The following is a 15,753-nucleotide window of genomic DNA, read 5'->3' as shown; positions in this document are numbered from 1 at the left end:
TTTCAAGGCCAACTAGGATGAGCAATAAATGCTGGCCCAACCAGCGAAGCCCATGTCCCGTGAATGATTAAAAAAAGTCATACACTTGGAAATGTATTGCCATTGCTTCATCATCACTGGGTCAAAATCCTGGAACTTCCTACATTACTGTTACAGCAATGTAGGAGCACCTTCACACATTAGGACTGCAGTAGGTCAAGAAGCAGCTCACCAGTTTCTTGAGGGTAATTAGGAGTGGGCAATAATTGTTCGCCTTGTCCAAGATACTGAAAGTCTCCTCCTCTGTTCTGGTTCAAAGCTTAAATAGTCACAGCCAGGTTCTATAATACTTTTGCTACTTCAAGCCCTCTTAAAACCTAAACAAGCAGCAAAACATTTCCAAACGCACCAAGAACAGCAACTTGCCTGTCATGTTATAGTGAAGCCAAAAGCCAAACAATGATATGAAAAGAATTCCAGAAGATGACCAAAATCTTTGCTAAAGAAATAAGGATTCTCTTGAGAGAATAGAGACAGGTAAAAAGCAGCCAGTAAAGGATTCCAAAGATTGCAGATAAGATTAATGGCCAAATGTGGAGAGAAAATTGGAGGCAGTGTTTGAGTTGCTGGAACAGAGAACATGTTTTCACATGTGAGGTAAAGGAGGTTTTAGAAGTAGGGAATGACAGGCTATGGAGGAATATAGACAACTTTAAAGATTTAAAATTTGCCCATTGGACTAAAGTGAGCCATTGAAGTTTGCTGACAGCAAGAATGATAAAACAGCAAATCTTTGAAAAGTTTGCAACCCACATGTGAATTGTAGTTCAAGAAACAGGGGAACTGGATGCAGGCACAAGTGAGTTTGGAAGTGCCGAAGTTCTGGGTAAGGATTTCTGCAGTATTGATGGAGAATGCTGCAACAGCACAAAAAGGTAGCATATGCATTGCTAGAATGTGGAGTTTGAAGTTTAACTTAGGATCAAGTATGATAGAGTCCACACATCATTGGGTTCAACATTAGCACATATCCAAGAAGGGGGATGGAATCAAGTAATAAGGCACAAAGCTTTTTAGCAGGAGCTGAACAGAACGACTTCAGCTTCGATTATAATAGTGCAGAAAGCTCCTCTAATTGATGCTGACAGACAATCACACAGAAGTGGTGGTAACATAATTTGGTTAATGGCAGAGGTAGAGCTTGGGTGGTGTCAGCATAACTAAGGATGGAATAGAGAAAATAGACCATAATACGTGGGAGCAGAAGTAGGCTAATCGGCCCACCAAGTCCACTCCACCATTCAATGAGGTCATGGCTGATCTCACAATCCTCAACTCCACTTTCCTGCCTTTTCCCCATAACTCTCGATTCCCTTATTGATTAAAAATCTGTCTATTTCAGCCTTGAAAATAACCCAGCCACTACAGCCCTCTGGAGTAAAGAATTCCACAGATTTACTACCCCCAGAAGAAATTCCTCCCCATCTCTCTTAAATGGGCAACTTCTTACTCCCTCTGGTCCTAGGCTCACCCCACAAGGGGAAGCAACTTCTCAGCATCTACCCTGTCAAACCCCCTAGGAATCTCATAAGTTTCAATAAGGCTGTCTCTCATTCTTCTAAACTCCAATGAGTACAGGCCCAAACTCCTCAACCTCTTCTCATAAGAAAATCCCTCCATACCAGGGATCAACCTAGTGAACCTTCTCTGGACTACCGCCAATGCCAGTACATCTTTCCTTAGATAAGGGGAGCAAAACTGTTCACAGTATTCTAGGTGTGGTCTAGCTGGTGCCTTGTATATTTTAGTAAGGCTTTCGTATTTTTATACTCCATTCCCTTTGAAATAAAGGCCAACATTTCACTTGCCTTCCCTATTACCTTGCATGCTAGCTTTTTGGGTTTCATGCATGAGGACTCCCTAATCCCTCTGTGCTGCAGCTTTCTTCAGTCTTTCTCCTTTTCCATTTAAATAATATTCAGCTCTTCTATTCTTCTTGCCAAAGTGCATAACTTCACATTTTCCCACATTATATTCCACCTGTCAAGTTTTTGCCCACTCACTTAGCCTATCTATATCTCTCTGTAGACATGTGTCATCCTCACCTCTTACCTTCACACCTATTTTTGTGTCATCTGCAAATTTGGCGACAGAACATTCACTTCCCTCATCCAAGTCAAGATATTGCAAATAATTGTGGATCCCTGTGGTACTCCTAGTTACAGGTCGTCATCCTGAAGATGCCCCCCTTATCCCAACTCTGTATTCTATTAGCTAGCCAATCCTCTATCCATGCTAATATACTATCACCAACAAAATGGGCTCTTATCTTATTAAGTAACCTTATTTGCGGTTCCTTCATTGTCGCTGGATCAAAATCCTAGAACTCCGTTCTTAACAGTACTGTGAGTGTACTTACGCCACATGGACAGCAGCAGTTCAAGAAAGCAGCTCACTACCACCTTCTCAAGGGCAACTAGGGATGGGCAATAAATGCTGGCCCAGCCAGCAAAGCCCACATCCTGTGGATGAATTAAAAAAACCTAATTGGATGCCTTTTGGAAATCCAAATATATTACATCTACTGGTTCCCCATTATTTATCCTACTTGTTACCTACTCGAAGAATCCTAATAAATTTGTCAGGCATGATTTCCCCTTCATGAAGCCATGCTGACTCTGCTTGATTATATTATGCATTTCTAAATACTTTGCTATTACATCCTTTATAATAGACTACCATTTTCCCAATGACGGATGTTAAGCTAGCTGGCCTATAGTTAACTGTTTTTTGTCTCCCTCCCTTTTTAAATTGGCAGTTTTCCAATCCTCTGGAATTTTTCCAGAATCTAAGGATTCTTGGAAGATTACTACTAGTGCATCCACTATCTCTGTAGCTATTTCCTTTAATATCCCAGAATGTAACCCATCAGGTCCAGGAGACTTATCAGCCTTTAGCCCCATTAGTTTCCCTAGTACTTCTTAGCTAGTGATAGTTATTGTATTTATCTCTTCACCCCTTTTTCTCCCCTTGATTATTTAGCTATTAGTGTCTTCTACCGTGAAGACTGATGCAAAATATTTATCAAACTCCTCTGGCATTCCCTGGTTCCCCATGATTATTTCCCCAGCTTCATTCTCTAAGGAGCCTATTTCACTTTGGCCTCTCTCTTTGAGATACTTAAAGAATCTCTTAATGTCTGTTTTATATTACTTGCCAGTTTAACCCATAAAGTTTATTTTCTCCCTCTTAATTACTTTTTTGGTCATCTTTTGTCAGTTTTTAAAACTTTCCCAACCCTCTGGCTTACCACTAATCTTTGCCACATTGTATGCTTTTTCTTTCAATTTGATACTATCCTTAACTTACTTGGTTAACCATGGCTGGTTTATCCCATTCCTAGAATCCTTCTTCCTCATTGGGATTTATTTTTCTTGTGAGTCATGAACTATTTTCTTAAATGTCTGCCATTGTTCGTCAATGGTCTTTTCTGCTAAGCTCCTTTCCCAGTCCACTCTAGCCAACTCTGCCCTCATTCCTTTGTAATCACTCTTATTTAAATTTAGCACAGTTGTTTGCAACCCACGTTTCTCACTCTCAAACTGAATGCTAAATTCTACCACGTTATGGTCACTTTTTCCTCGGGGATCTTTTATTAAACCTGCCTCATCACACATGACCAGATCGAAAGTAGCCTGATCCCTGGTTGGATCCGCAACAGATTGTTCTAGGAAACTGTCCCGAATACACTATGAATTCTTGCTCATGGCCACCTCTGCCAATTTGATTTTTCCAATCTTCTCTGTCCTACAGTATAGCTACTGTTAGGGGGCCTATAGACTACTCCCACTAATGTCTTCTTCCTCTTGTTATTTCTTACCTCCACCCATATGGATTCTACATCTTCCAATCCAAGATCATTTCTTGCTACTGTACTTATTCCATCTCATACGAACAAATCTACCCCACCATCCTTTACTCCTGCTTGTCCTTTCAAAAAATCACATACCCCTGAATATTTAGTTCCCAGCTTTGATCTCCTTGTAACCATATCTCTATAAGGGCTATAAGATCATACCCATTAACCTCTATTTGTGCTGTTAATTCATTTCTTTTGTTCCAAACACTACATGCATTTAAGTAAAGAGCCATTAATTTTGCCTTTTTACCAATTCCCCCTCCACTTTGACTGTATTTGCTGCTTTTTTTAAAAAAAAAAATCCTGTCACACTGTGGGTATCATTACCTAAACAGCTGTGCTGCAATGCTGCCATATCCTTTTTGCTTTGTAAGCCCACTTATCCCCCCTCCATTTAGTTTAAAGCCCTCTCTACAGCCGTAGTTCTTCGATTCGCCAGGACACTGGTCCCAGCATGGTTCGAGTGAAGCCCATCCCACCGGAACAGCTCCCTTCTACCCCTGAACTGGTGCCAGTGCCCCATTAACCGAAGCCTATTCCGCCCACATCAATCTTTGAGCCATGCAGTTAACTCCTTGACTTTATTCACCCTATGCCCATGGTTTGCCCGTGGCTCAGGTAGTAATCCCGAGATTATTACCTTGGAGGTTTTAACTTATCTCCTAACTGTTCAAATTCTTTCAGCAGAGCTTCCTTCCTAGTCCTATCAGTGTCGTTGGTACCAATGTTGGCGACGACAACTGGATCCCTCTCCTCCCACTCCAAGTTCCTTTCTAGCCCTGAGATGATCTTAACCCTGGCACTGGGCAGGCAACACAGCCTTCGGGTCTCATGCTCATGGTTGCAGAGAACAGTGCCTATCCCCCTAATTATACTGTCCCCGACCGCTACTACGTTCCTATTTCCACCCCTCACTTGAATGGCCCCCTGTACCACAGTGCCATGGTCAGTTTGCCCATCCTCCCCGCAGTCCGTGCTCTCGTCCACACATTGCAATAACCTTGTAACTGTTGGACAACTGCAGAGGCTGAGACTCCTCGAATGCTACCTCCTGTGTCTCCATACCTGTCTTACCTGCAGTCACACCCTCCTGCCCCTGATCACAAACCAAGTTTGAATTATCTAACTGGAGGAGTGTGACCACCTCCTGGAGCAAAGTGTCCAGGTAACTTTCCCCCTTTGTGGCGCAATGTCTGCAGCTCAGGCTCCAGTTCCTCAACTCAGAAAAGAAGTTCCTCGAGCTGTAAACATGGATCCATCATCCAGTGGATCTGGATCACCTTGGCGTTCAGCAGCACCCAGATGCTGCAGCAGCAACATATCACCTGTCCTGCCATCACTAGCATCATAGAGTCATAGAGGTCTACAGCACAAAAAAAGGCCCTTCGGCCTGTCGGGTCTGCGCTGGTCAAACAAGTACCTAACTATTCTAATCCCATTTTCCATCACTAGGCCCATAGCCTTGTATGCCATGGCATTGCAAGTGCACATCCAAATACTTCTTAAATATTATGAGGATTTCTGCCTCTACCACCCTTTCAGGCAGTAAGTTCCAGATTCCCACCACCCTCTGGGTGAAAAATCTCTTCCTCACATCCCCTCTAAACTTCCTACCCCTTACCTTAAATCTATGCCCCCATATTTAATTTAATCAAATTAATTGTTCTAGCAACCCTGCTCTTTACACTTGAAGATTTCCTCACAGTTTACTGTAATTATTTTTTTTTATACCCCGGTTGACAAGCTATTTTTAAGAAAGAGAAAATAAGGACTAGAGACCTAAACACAAACTACAGACCTTAAATTTTAAAGACTACAAATACTCACCAATCAGCTGCTCTCCCCACTTTTTTTTAAGAATGAAGTCTCCACACTCTCCCCGCTCATTTTTAAAATTAAGTCTCCACACTCTCTCCTCTCATTTTCAAAAAAAAAAATGAAGTCACCACACTGTTCCCGCTTGGTTTTTTTAAATGAAGTTTCCACACTCTCGCTGCTAGTTTTTAAAATAGAAAGCACCCACACTGTGCAACTGCAGATGGGAAAGCCATCGTAATTAATATATTCGTTGTGTTGGACATGAACACAGTGTTGCAGAGGTGAATCACAGAGCTGAGATGTTGGAGGAGGATGTGATGCTTGACCATGCTGAATACTACAAAGAGTGCAAGAAAGTAGTGTACCATGAGTGCCACAGGGGATTGGAGTAATGATAGTTCAATGACTTTCAGAGAATGTGAATTCTAACATGATAGGCTGAAATGCTGTTGATGTAATGCCTTGCACAGGGAATAAATAGCCAAGATTGAAGGCCTCATTGAAATGGGAGGAATCACTATATGAGGGGCCAAATTTCAATCAAGCCCTTTGATGCAATAATTGCAAGTTATAAAGTTAAAGGGAAACTGGATCATAATGCAATAAATTCCAATCCAGAGTATTTTCACTTGTTTGATAGCTTAAAATTACCAGTAAGTGAATATATTTATATCCTTAGACAGCACCCTCCAAACCCACGACCACTACCATCTAGAAAGACAAGGGCATCAGATAGATGGGAACACCACCACCTGGAAGTTCCCCTCCAAGTCACTTACCATCCTGACTTGGAAATATATCACCGTTCCTTCACTGTCGCTGGGTCAAAACCATGGAACTCCCATCTTAACAGCACTGTGGGTGCACCCACACCATATGGGCTGCAGCGGTTCTAGGAGGCAGTTCATCACCACCTCCTCAAGGGCAACTAGGGATGGGCAATAAATGCTGACCCAGCCAGTGAAGCCCACATCCCGTAAATGACTCATTTAAAAAAAATTCTAACTTCATTAGAAATGATTTACCGTGTACTACACTCTTAAGTGCAATTATTTTATGACTAAATTGTTGTAAACTATATCGTAAGGTAATTGTGTAGTAATAGAGTTGTTTTTTTTAATTTTTGCTGAAATTTGAAAATTACTTAACTATGCAACTTGTTGACACAAAGAAAAATGCAGGGTTATTATTTAGTAAATAAACCATGAATGAATCAACACAACATCAATCAAGATTACAAAAACTGTTTTACAGTATGAATTAGCAATTTTAGTGCTATACATAATGCAGTACAACCTGGACAATGATTAATTTTTACAAGCTCCAGCACAATTCAGAGGAATGATAGACATCAATGTTATATAATTAATCATAGTTCAAAATCTGCTGAAATTCCCCATTTTTAATAGAACATAATCAGAAACTGGAGGGAACTACAGAAAATTCCTTTCTTTTATACAAATGCTTTTAACTGCACTATGTTCCCATTAGCAAAGCAAAGTTTGCCTTAAGTACGAGGTACATCTTTACCAATCTCCTGTCTGTTTAGCTCAAAAAACTTATACAATTACTGTATCAATGACACATCTGCTTCACTGACAGTAGAAACATCAACTTGATCGTTACTTAGTAGGCTAATGACTTACCCAGCAAGGTATTCAAACTGAAATACTTTTGCAATAACAACATACATATTGTAATGAATTACACGTCAGGACTCCATAATTCTAAATCATATTGAGAATTATCCAATCACAAAGTAAATGCCAGATCAAATAGAAAAGCCCTCAGAGGAGCTGAAACTTTATTTGAAATAACGTGCTATTAGTAAAAAAGCATTAAGCTCATTCAGACTAACTCGAATCAGGAAATATAATTTATACAAATTTAAGAGATATATTTGCACTAAAGGGTATTTCAGGATAATTTATATTAAAATAAAATACTAACTTGATCAGGATGCTGCGAAAACAATGATGATGGAGCACAGAGATGTTCAGAGGAATTGCGCTTGTGCTTTTTTGCAGTGAACTGGAAAAATCAAGATGTTTCTCATTGGTTACTCATATATCCTCAATTTCCCAAGACAATACTGATTTACAAATTCAAAAAGAACTTGGATCTTTGTCAAATGAACAAATATAGGATTGATAACCACTTTAGTAATGATTGAAGTAACAGCATTTGTTTTTACCTTTTCCCAGCTTGATCCCATCAAATTATTAGTTTTAAAAATTATTTGTAATAATAAATTATTTAGTCTACCATTTACTAAAAAAAAACTAGTAAAATGTCACAGGTACTAAATACTTTTGCCCATAATAATAAAACCTATCGGTGGGGCAAAGAACAGCCATTTTCGCTGATCATAACTGTAGATTAAGGAATTGTGTCACAGAACACCTGGCAAAGTGATTTAATATTTTTAATTTTTAACACGACAGATTACTGTACTATCACTCCCCAGTCTTCTGGAGAGATCCAGCCTGCTCATCCATCCATCCTAAGGGATTTAACCTCTCAGTTCCGGTATCATCCCTGTAAATCATTTTTGCACCTTCTCCAGTGCCTCTACATCACTTTTATGACGACCAAAACAGTACACACTCCAAGTGTAGTCCAACCAAAGCTCAATGCAAATTTAGCATAACAGCTCTACTTTTTCAATTCTATCCCCCTAAAAATAAACTCTGGTGCTTCGTTAACTATTGTTATGGCCTTATTGTTCTATGGCACAACTTATAGTGATTTGTTTTCTCGGATCCCTTTTCCCCTGTATCTCACTTAGATTCTTATTTCCTTACCAAAATTTAAAACCTCTCACATATCTACGTTGAAATTCATTTGCCAATTATGAGTCCATTCTTTTTTATTCATGTCTTCTTGCAATCTATTACAGTCTCCTCAGTGTTCATTATCCCTCCCAGTTTGGTGTTGCCTGCAAATTTAGAAATTGTGTTTTTAATTCCAAAGTCTAAATCACGAATATGAATTGTGAAGAACAGTGGCCCAGCACTAATTCTCATGGGGCCCCATTTCCCATTTTCTGCCACAGAATTGCGAACCTATATCCCTACTCTTGCTTTCTGACTTTTAGCCAGTCAGCTAGCTATTCATTCTGCTGCTTGCCCCCAACTTTGCATGTTGTAACCTTATTTATTAGTTTATTATGTGATTAATATCTTATCGAAGGCTTTTTGAAATTCAGATATATTTCACCTAATAAATTATCCTGGTCTACTCTCTCTGTTATCCTCATTGAAGAGTTTTGCCAAATAAGGCTTTCTCGCCTAGGATCAATGTTGCTTATTCACTATTACAATTTTGGTTTCTAGATGTTTTAATACCTTCTCGTTTAGTACGCCATTATTTTTCCTACTACCATTGTTAAGCTGAACAGCCTACATTTTTGTCTTTAATTGGCTGTACAGCTCATCTGACAACTCTCTTATTGTTAATTAACTTGAAGGCCTTTAGATTCCCTCTTATGTTAACTACCAAACTATTCTTGTACTGTTTCTTTGCTCCTCTTATTCCCTTTTTAACTACTCTAAGTTTTAGATTGACACTTGTATATCTGTCACAGCACCCCCCCCACTCCAATTTTGTGCTTCATTCCACTCTAACTTTGGTTGCTCTCCCTTTCCTCTTTGTGGAATGAACCTAGACTGTGCTGAAGCTATTTCCTCTTTAAAAATCACCCATTGCAACATTACATTTCTGTCCATTAATCTTTGACTCTAATTTATCTGAGGCAGATCAGTCCTCAATCCACTGACATTAGCCTTCCTCCAGTTGTTAATGGACTAGTAATCCAGAGGGCCTGGCTAACACTCTTATGGACACGAGTTCAGATCCTAACTGGTGGAATTTTGATTCAATAAGTTACGAAATCTGGAATTAAAAGCTAGTTGCAGTAATGGTGACCATGAGGCTGTTGGATTATCAGCAGGTGCTGAAGTAACAAAGATAAAAACCTACTGGGCCTTGAGCTCATTAATCTACCCATTGCAGATGCATCTGCCTATGACATAGGTAGGAGTGACCACCACATAGTCCTTGTGGAGATGAAGTCCAGAGTTCACACTGAGGATACAATCCATTGTGTTGTATGGTATTACCGCCATGCGAAATGGGAGAGATTCAAAACATACCTAGTAACTCATAATTGTGCATCCATGAGGTGCTGTGAGCCATCAGCAGCAGAATTGCATTCAACCACAATCACGGCCCAGCAAATCCCTCACTCTACCATTACCATCAAGCCAGGGGATCAATGTTTGTTCAATGAGGAATGCAGGATGACATGCCAGGAGCAGCATCAGACACACTTAAAAATGAGGTTCCAACTTGGTGAAGCTACGACACAGGGTTACACACATGCTAAACAGTGGAAGCCGCATGCAATGGACAGAGCTAAATCATCCTACAACTAACAGATAAGATCAAAGCACTACAGTCCTGCCATATCCAGTTGTGAATGGTGGAGGACAATTAAACAACTAACCAGCGGAGTATAGACCACAATGTCCCCGTCCTCAATGATGGGGAGCCCACCACTTCACTGCAAAACATAAGGCTGAAGCATCTGCAATCAGCTTTAGTCAGGAGTGCCAAGTCGACGATCTATCTTGGTCATCTCCCAAGTTTCCAATATCTCAGATGCCAGTCTTCAGCTAATTCTATTCACTCCACGTGATATCAAGAAATAGCTAAAGGCACTGGATAAGGCCATAATACGTAGGAGCAGAGCTACGCCATTTGGCCCATCGAGTCTGCTCCGCCATTCAATGAGATCATGGCTGACCTGATAACTCTCAACTCCACATTCCTGCCTTTTCCTCATAATCCTCGATTCCCTCACTGATTAAAAATCTGTCTATCTAAGCCTTGAGTATATTTAATGACCCAGCTTCTACAGCCCTCTCTGGTAAAGAACTCCACAGATTCACTACCCTCAAATTCCTCCTCATCTGTTTTAAATAGGCAACCCCTTACTCTGAGATTATGCCCTCTGGCCCTAGGCTCTCCCTCAACGGGATACAGCCTATCATCTACCCTGTCAAGCCCCCTAAGAATATTATATGTCTCAATAAGGTCACCTCTCATTCTTGTAAACTCCAATGAGTACAGGCCCAACCTACTCAACCTCTCCTTATAAGAAAATCCCTCCAAACTCAGAATCAACCTAATGAACCTTTTCTGGACTGCCTCCAAGTATATCTTTCCTTAGATAAGGGGACCAAAAGTGTTCACATTCAATACTGGGACATTTGAGGTCTTGCATTATTGCTACTCCATAGTTCTTGCACACACCCCACCCCCCACCCCTCCAAGTAATTTCTTTGCAAATCCATTCCTCTATCGCCCTCCCACTATTTGGAGACCTATAAAGGACATCAAGTAGTGCAATAGCTCCTTTGTTTCTTTTTTAAAAACTCCAACCAAATTGATACTGGCTTTGATGCCTCAAAGATATTCTCTCTCTCTAGCAATGTAGTATTTCCTTAAACAAACTGCTACCCCTCTCCTCCATTTTTCCCCTTATTTCTGAATGCCCAGTATCCAGGAATATTAAGCATCCAAATTCTTGCTTTTTTTGAACCACGGCTCAGTTATCGCCACTGAATCATATTCACATTCGGCTATTTGCATCTGCAAGTCACCAACTGTATTAAGTATCCTTCAAGCATTTAAATATATGCACTCCAACCTAAGTTAGACCTCTTTGTATTTTCTATGATCTCACCTAATTCTGTATTATTTATAATTGTCTCTTCCAGCCCTCTGTTCACCTTGTTTCTATTTTTTAGTACTATAACTTGGTGCCCAACCACATGTCATTATAAACCTACTTTCTAATTCAGAATTTATCTTATATTAGGCGATTGCAATGAAGTGTTATCTTGACATGCACGTCTTCCTCTAAAATTACAAAACTGTGGGGTGCACACTATACAGGTACTAAAATGCTAACATATTTACTGGAACAATATACAGCCCAGAGAATAAGGATCAGTTATATATGTGCTTTTGCCTACACTATAACTGGGTGCATTATTTTTGAAAATCTACAGTGCTTAAATATCCTTACAGTTCTACCATACCTATGTGAATTCCCATCGATGCTTGCCACATTTGTATAACATTTCAAATCAGTTAAACATGAAGTGAAAAAACACAGTTGACTATTCTGTTAGGCACAAAATACATTTAAGCTATTTGAACAATTAAAAATATACAAAATAACTATTATAATAAAAAATAGAATAGCACTATAGCTAGAAACTAAAGCATAATAAAGGGATAAAGAAATGTATATTTTTCATTGAATAACAACTTAATTTCTTTGTTATTATATAGCTACTTCAAATAGTGTGCACGCTTTTGTCAGATTTCCCAAATGAATAGATTTCACCTGCGGATATTGAGACAGTTGAAATATCTGAAAGCCATTTTTTGAATTTAACGTGGTCCATTTGTATCATGAAGTACTGAAACTTGTTTTGAACGCAACAGTTAAAATGCTTTTTTCATGCCCCCGAGAATCCAGTAGATAAGAGCAGATTCAATTTCAGATACATTGCTCAAATCAATATGAGAAAACTCACATTCAATTTTAAAGGTGAGGGTGGTTTGGCCGGGGGGGGGGGGGGGGGTGTGAGCAGGAACAGAGATGCCTGGGGGCATATGTACACAAATCTTTGAAGGCAGCAGGGCAAGCTGACAAGGTCACTTATAAAAAAGCACATGGGATCTTCGGCTTTATAAACAGAGGTACAAAAGCAAGAAAGTTATGTTAAACCTTTATGAATCACTGGTTAAGCCTCAGCTGGAGTATTGTGTCTAATTCTGGCCAACATACTTTAGAAAGGATGTCAAAGGATTAGAGAAGGTGAAGAGGAGATTTACAAGATTGTTACCAGGGATGAGACACCAGAGAAGCTGGAATTGCTCTCCTTACAGCAGGGGAGATTAAGGGGAGACTTAACCGAGGTGTTCAAAATCATGTAGGATTTCAGTAGTGTAAATAAGTAGAAACTGTTTTCAGTAATCAGAGGACTGATTTAAGATAATTAGCAAAAGAATCAGAGGCAAGATGAGGAGAATTTTTTAAGCAGCGAGTTATGGAATGTATTGCCTGAAAGAGTGGTGGAAGCAGATTCAATAAATTTCAAAGCAGAATTAGTTTAATATTTGAAGGGGAAAAATCTGCAGGGCTCTGGGGAAAGAAAAGGGGAATTGGACTAACTGGATAGCTCTTTCAAAAAGCCTGCACAGACATGATAGCCTGAAAGTCCTTTCTCTGTGCTGCATCATCCTATGACCATATATTGTACCACTTTACATATGACATATTGCCATGCAGTCAAAGTTGAAAGGCACTTATATAGGCTTGAATTTTCCTGTCGGCGATTTGGGGTCGGGGCCCGCTCACCGAGGGGAAAATGATGCGGGATGACATCGGGAGGAACCCCCAACGTCATCCCGATCCCTTCAAAATTTTAGGAAGGCAGGCGGACAGCGAAATCAGCTGTCCACCTGCCAACCTGTCACTGGCCAATTAAGGCCATTGACAGGCTAATTAAGATAATTAAAGACCTGCCTGTCCAACCTTAAGGCAGGTGGGCAGGCCAGGAGCCCCAGCGGATTTCTGATAATGCATGAAACCTCATCCATTGGCGGGATGAGGTTTCATGTCAGTTTTTAAAAAGTCTAATAAAGTTTACGTGATATTTATTAACATGTCCGATCTCATGTGACATTGTCACATGAGGGGGACATGTTAATAATTTTTTAATTTTTCTATTTTTAGACTTTACTTACCTGTCACTAATCTCCCTGAGGCAGGACTTTGCCTCAGGGAGCAGCACGCTCTTTCGCACACAGGGGGGGTGTCCATGTGCCCATCACAAGATTGCAAGCCCCTCCACCAGACTCTGAAATACTGCCGCCACCCACTCTGTCATTGGGGTCTGCCAGGCAGGCCCAGCTAAAATCCCCAGACTCACCTGAAGTCCAGCATCCATGACACTTCTTCTCCGGGGATTGCTCCGTAGTCCCAGCAGTGGCTACTACTTGATCTTGGTACTGCTGGGACTACAGGGCTGCCTGACAATCAGATTGGATGGCTCTCTAGGGTGGGACTTCCTCTCTGACAGCAGTAGAAGTCCCACGCTAAATCAATTAAGGCTAAACCTAGCTTATCGCTGCGAGGCAGCTGGCTTTCTGGTCTGTCCAGCGCCGATGAACTTTTCAGTGGAAGAGGGGGGTTGGGTAACCTGTCCCCCTGCAAAATCCATCCCATCAACACTTTCTCTCTCCATGATTGCTGCCTGAGCTGCTGAGTATTTCTAGTGTTTTCTGTTATTACTTCAGGTTTCTAGTAAACGCAATGTCTTGCTTTTTTATTATAATATTTCTGCTTAAATCACAGAAAAACTGAAAAGGATCCATTTATATAGTGCTTTATCATGTCATTCTGACACCGCAAAGTGTAGATGCTATTGTTTTGTCAGCAAGCTTGGCAATAAATATGCACACAACAATGCTCCACAGACAGCAATGTAATTACTTTATAATGAATCAGCGTCATGAATGAATCATTGATGAACAGCAGTTTTATGTACTAACCATAAAAAATTTTAGCTTATTTAACAGGGTACAAGTTAAGGTGCAATTTCCTACCTTTTCAAGGTCCAATTGCCCAACTCCATACGTGCTATGTCTCCAATTTGTCAATACTAAAGGCTCAGTTGGCTTCCTGTCCAAGCTTCTACTTTTACTAACAACTTCTTGTTGCTTTGCTGAGATGTTGTACTATTAACAAAAAAAAATTACAATGAAAACATGATGCATGCAACTTACTAAAACTAGCAAAAGCTAACAGCTTCAATAAATTTGACAGGTGGAAAACTGTTAGCTCAAAAACATCCTTCAATATAGGGCTGCAAAACTAATGATTATACTGAAGGTACAGCGAGACGTCAGATGGCTGTTGTACCTTAGCCTCTCTTGCCTCGTTTGTGTGTTCAGTGTCCAAGAAGCAGTTACATCTGGTGGGAAGAGAGATCTCTCTACAGCCAGAAATAACTCTTGACAGGAATCAGTCTTGTGCAGATGCTGTATCCATCTCCCTATAATGATTAGCCTGCTGATTCCAACTTGTCCTCTCTCTGGCACTTGCAGAATGCTTGCTGCATGGGCACAGAGATCAGCTGGAACACAGGACACTGGCAGCATTGCTGCCCAACACCACCCCCCAAACCGACCGATATCCCTTCCACTGCAGCTTGAAGTTCTGAATCCTGCAGTGTTAATGCTTAAGGGAGCAGGGAGACTTTACCATCACTAGACATTTTTCTCTGATTTTGATGAACTCACTATTAGCTTCCGTTTCCAGCAGCTGAGATGCAAATATTGAGAGTAGAGATTCCAATGTCTGACCTCATTTGCTGCAAAAGTTACAATGATCCTTTGCTGGACCTTCAAAATCTCATTAATGCACATTCAAACACAAACAACAATTTAACTTTAAGTTGTAGCCCTTTATTTATAGCTTTAATGCAAAGTAAGTCTGGCCCCAGTCCTTACTTCCACCTGTCCGATTGAACGAGGGAGTCAAATGGAAATGGCAGAGGTATTCATATTACAAAATGGACTACTATGACAACCTCTGCAGATGATGGGATATTTGAATCCACAGGCAAACGTGGACAAATAGACACTGATCATGTAAAACATTTACAAGTTGGAATATATGCTAGTGTTTTGTTTTATGGGTCATGGTCCTTCAACTAGGTTTCTTAAAAAAATTAAAATATATGACATATACGGTTTACAAAGTGCATTTCTCTTCCTCCTTAAAAAAATATGGTTTCAAGCAGAGTACAAATCATCAGTTTAACAACATATCTTTCTGCCCATGTTCTTAAAAGGAAACATCAGTTCACACATAGCCTCTCGCTACAGGCTTTTTTCAAGGAGGCTCAAACTAACAGTTCAAATGCAATTCTTGAAAACAACTTAAGGAATTC

General features: G+C 40.3%; 1 protein-coding gene across 4 annotated transcripts in view; it reads right to left on the bottom strand.

The window, feature by feature from the left end:
• Nucleotides 1-15,753, bottom strand: part of arhgap12b (Rho GTPase activating protein 12b) — a 241,278-nt gene that overhangs the window by 79,518 nt on the left and 146,007 nt on the right. For 3 of the 4 annotated variants that reach the window (XM_041184244.1, XM_041184246.1, XM_041184248.1), the window contains 2 exons: nucleotides 14,405-14,536; nucleotides 7,667-7,747 (listed from right to left, as the gene is read on the bottom strand). In XM_041184244.1, the coding sequence (XP_041040178.1) occupies nucleotides 7,667-7,747; nucleotides 14,405-14,536 (213 nt within the window). The remainder of the gene's footprint in view (nucleotides 1-7,666; nucleotides 7,748-14,404; nucleotides 14,537-15,753) is intronic. The other variant, XM_041184245.1, reaches the window with a different exon arrangement.

Source organism: Carcharodon carcharias, chromosome 3, assembly GCF_017639515.1.
Source record: "Carcharodon carcharias isolate sCarCar2 chromosome 3, sCarCar2.pri, whole genome shotgun sequence".
Lineage (NCBI taxonomy): Eukaryota > Metazoa > Chordata > Chondrichthyes > Lamniformes > Lamnidae > Carcharodon > Carcharodon carcharias.
This window is presented reverse-complemented; position numbering and strand designations above follow the sequence as displayed.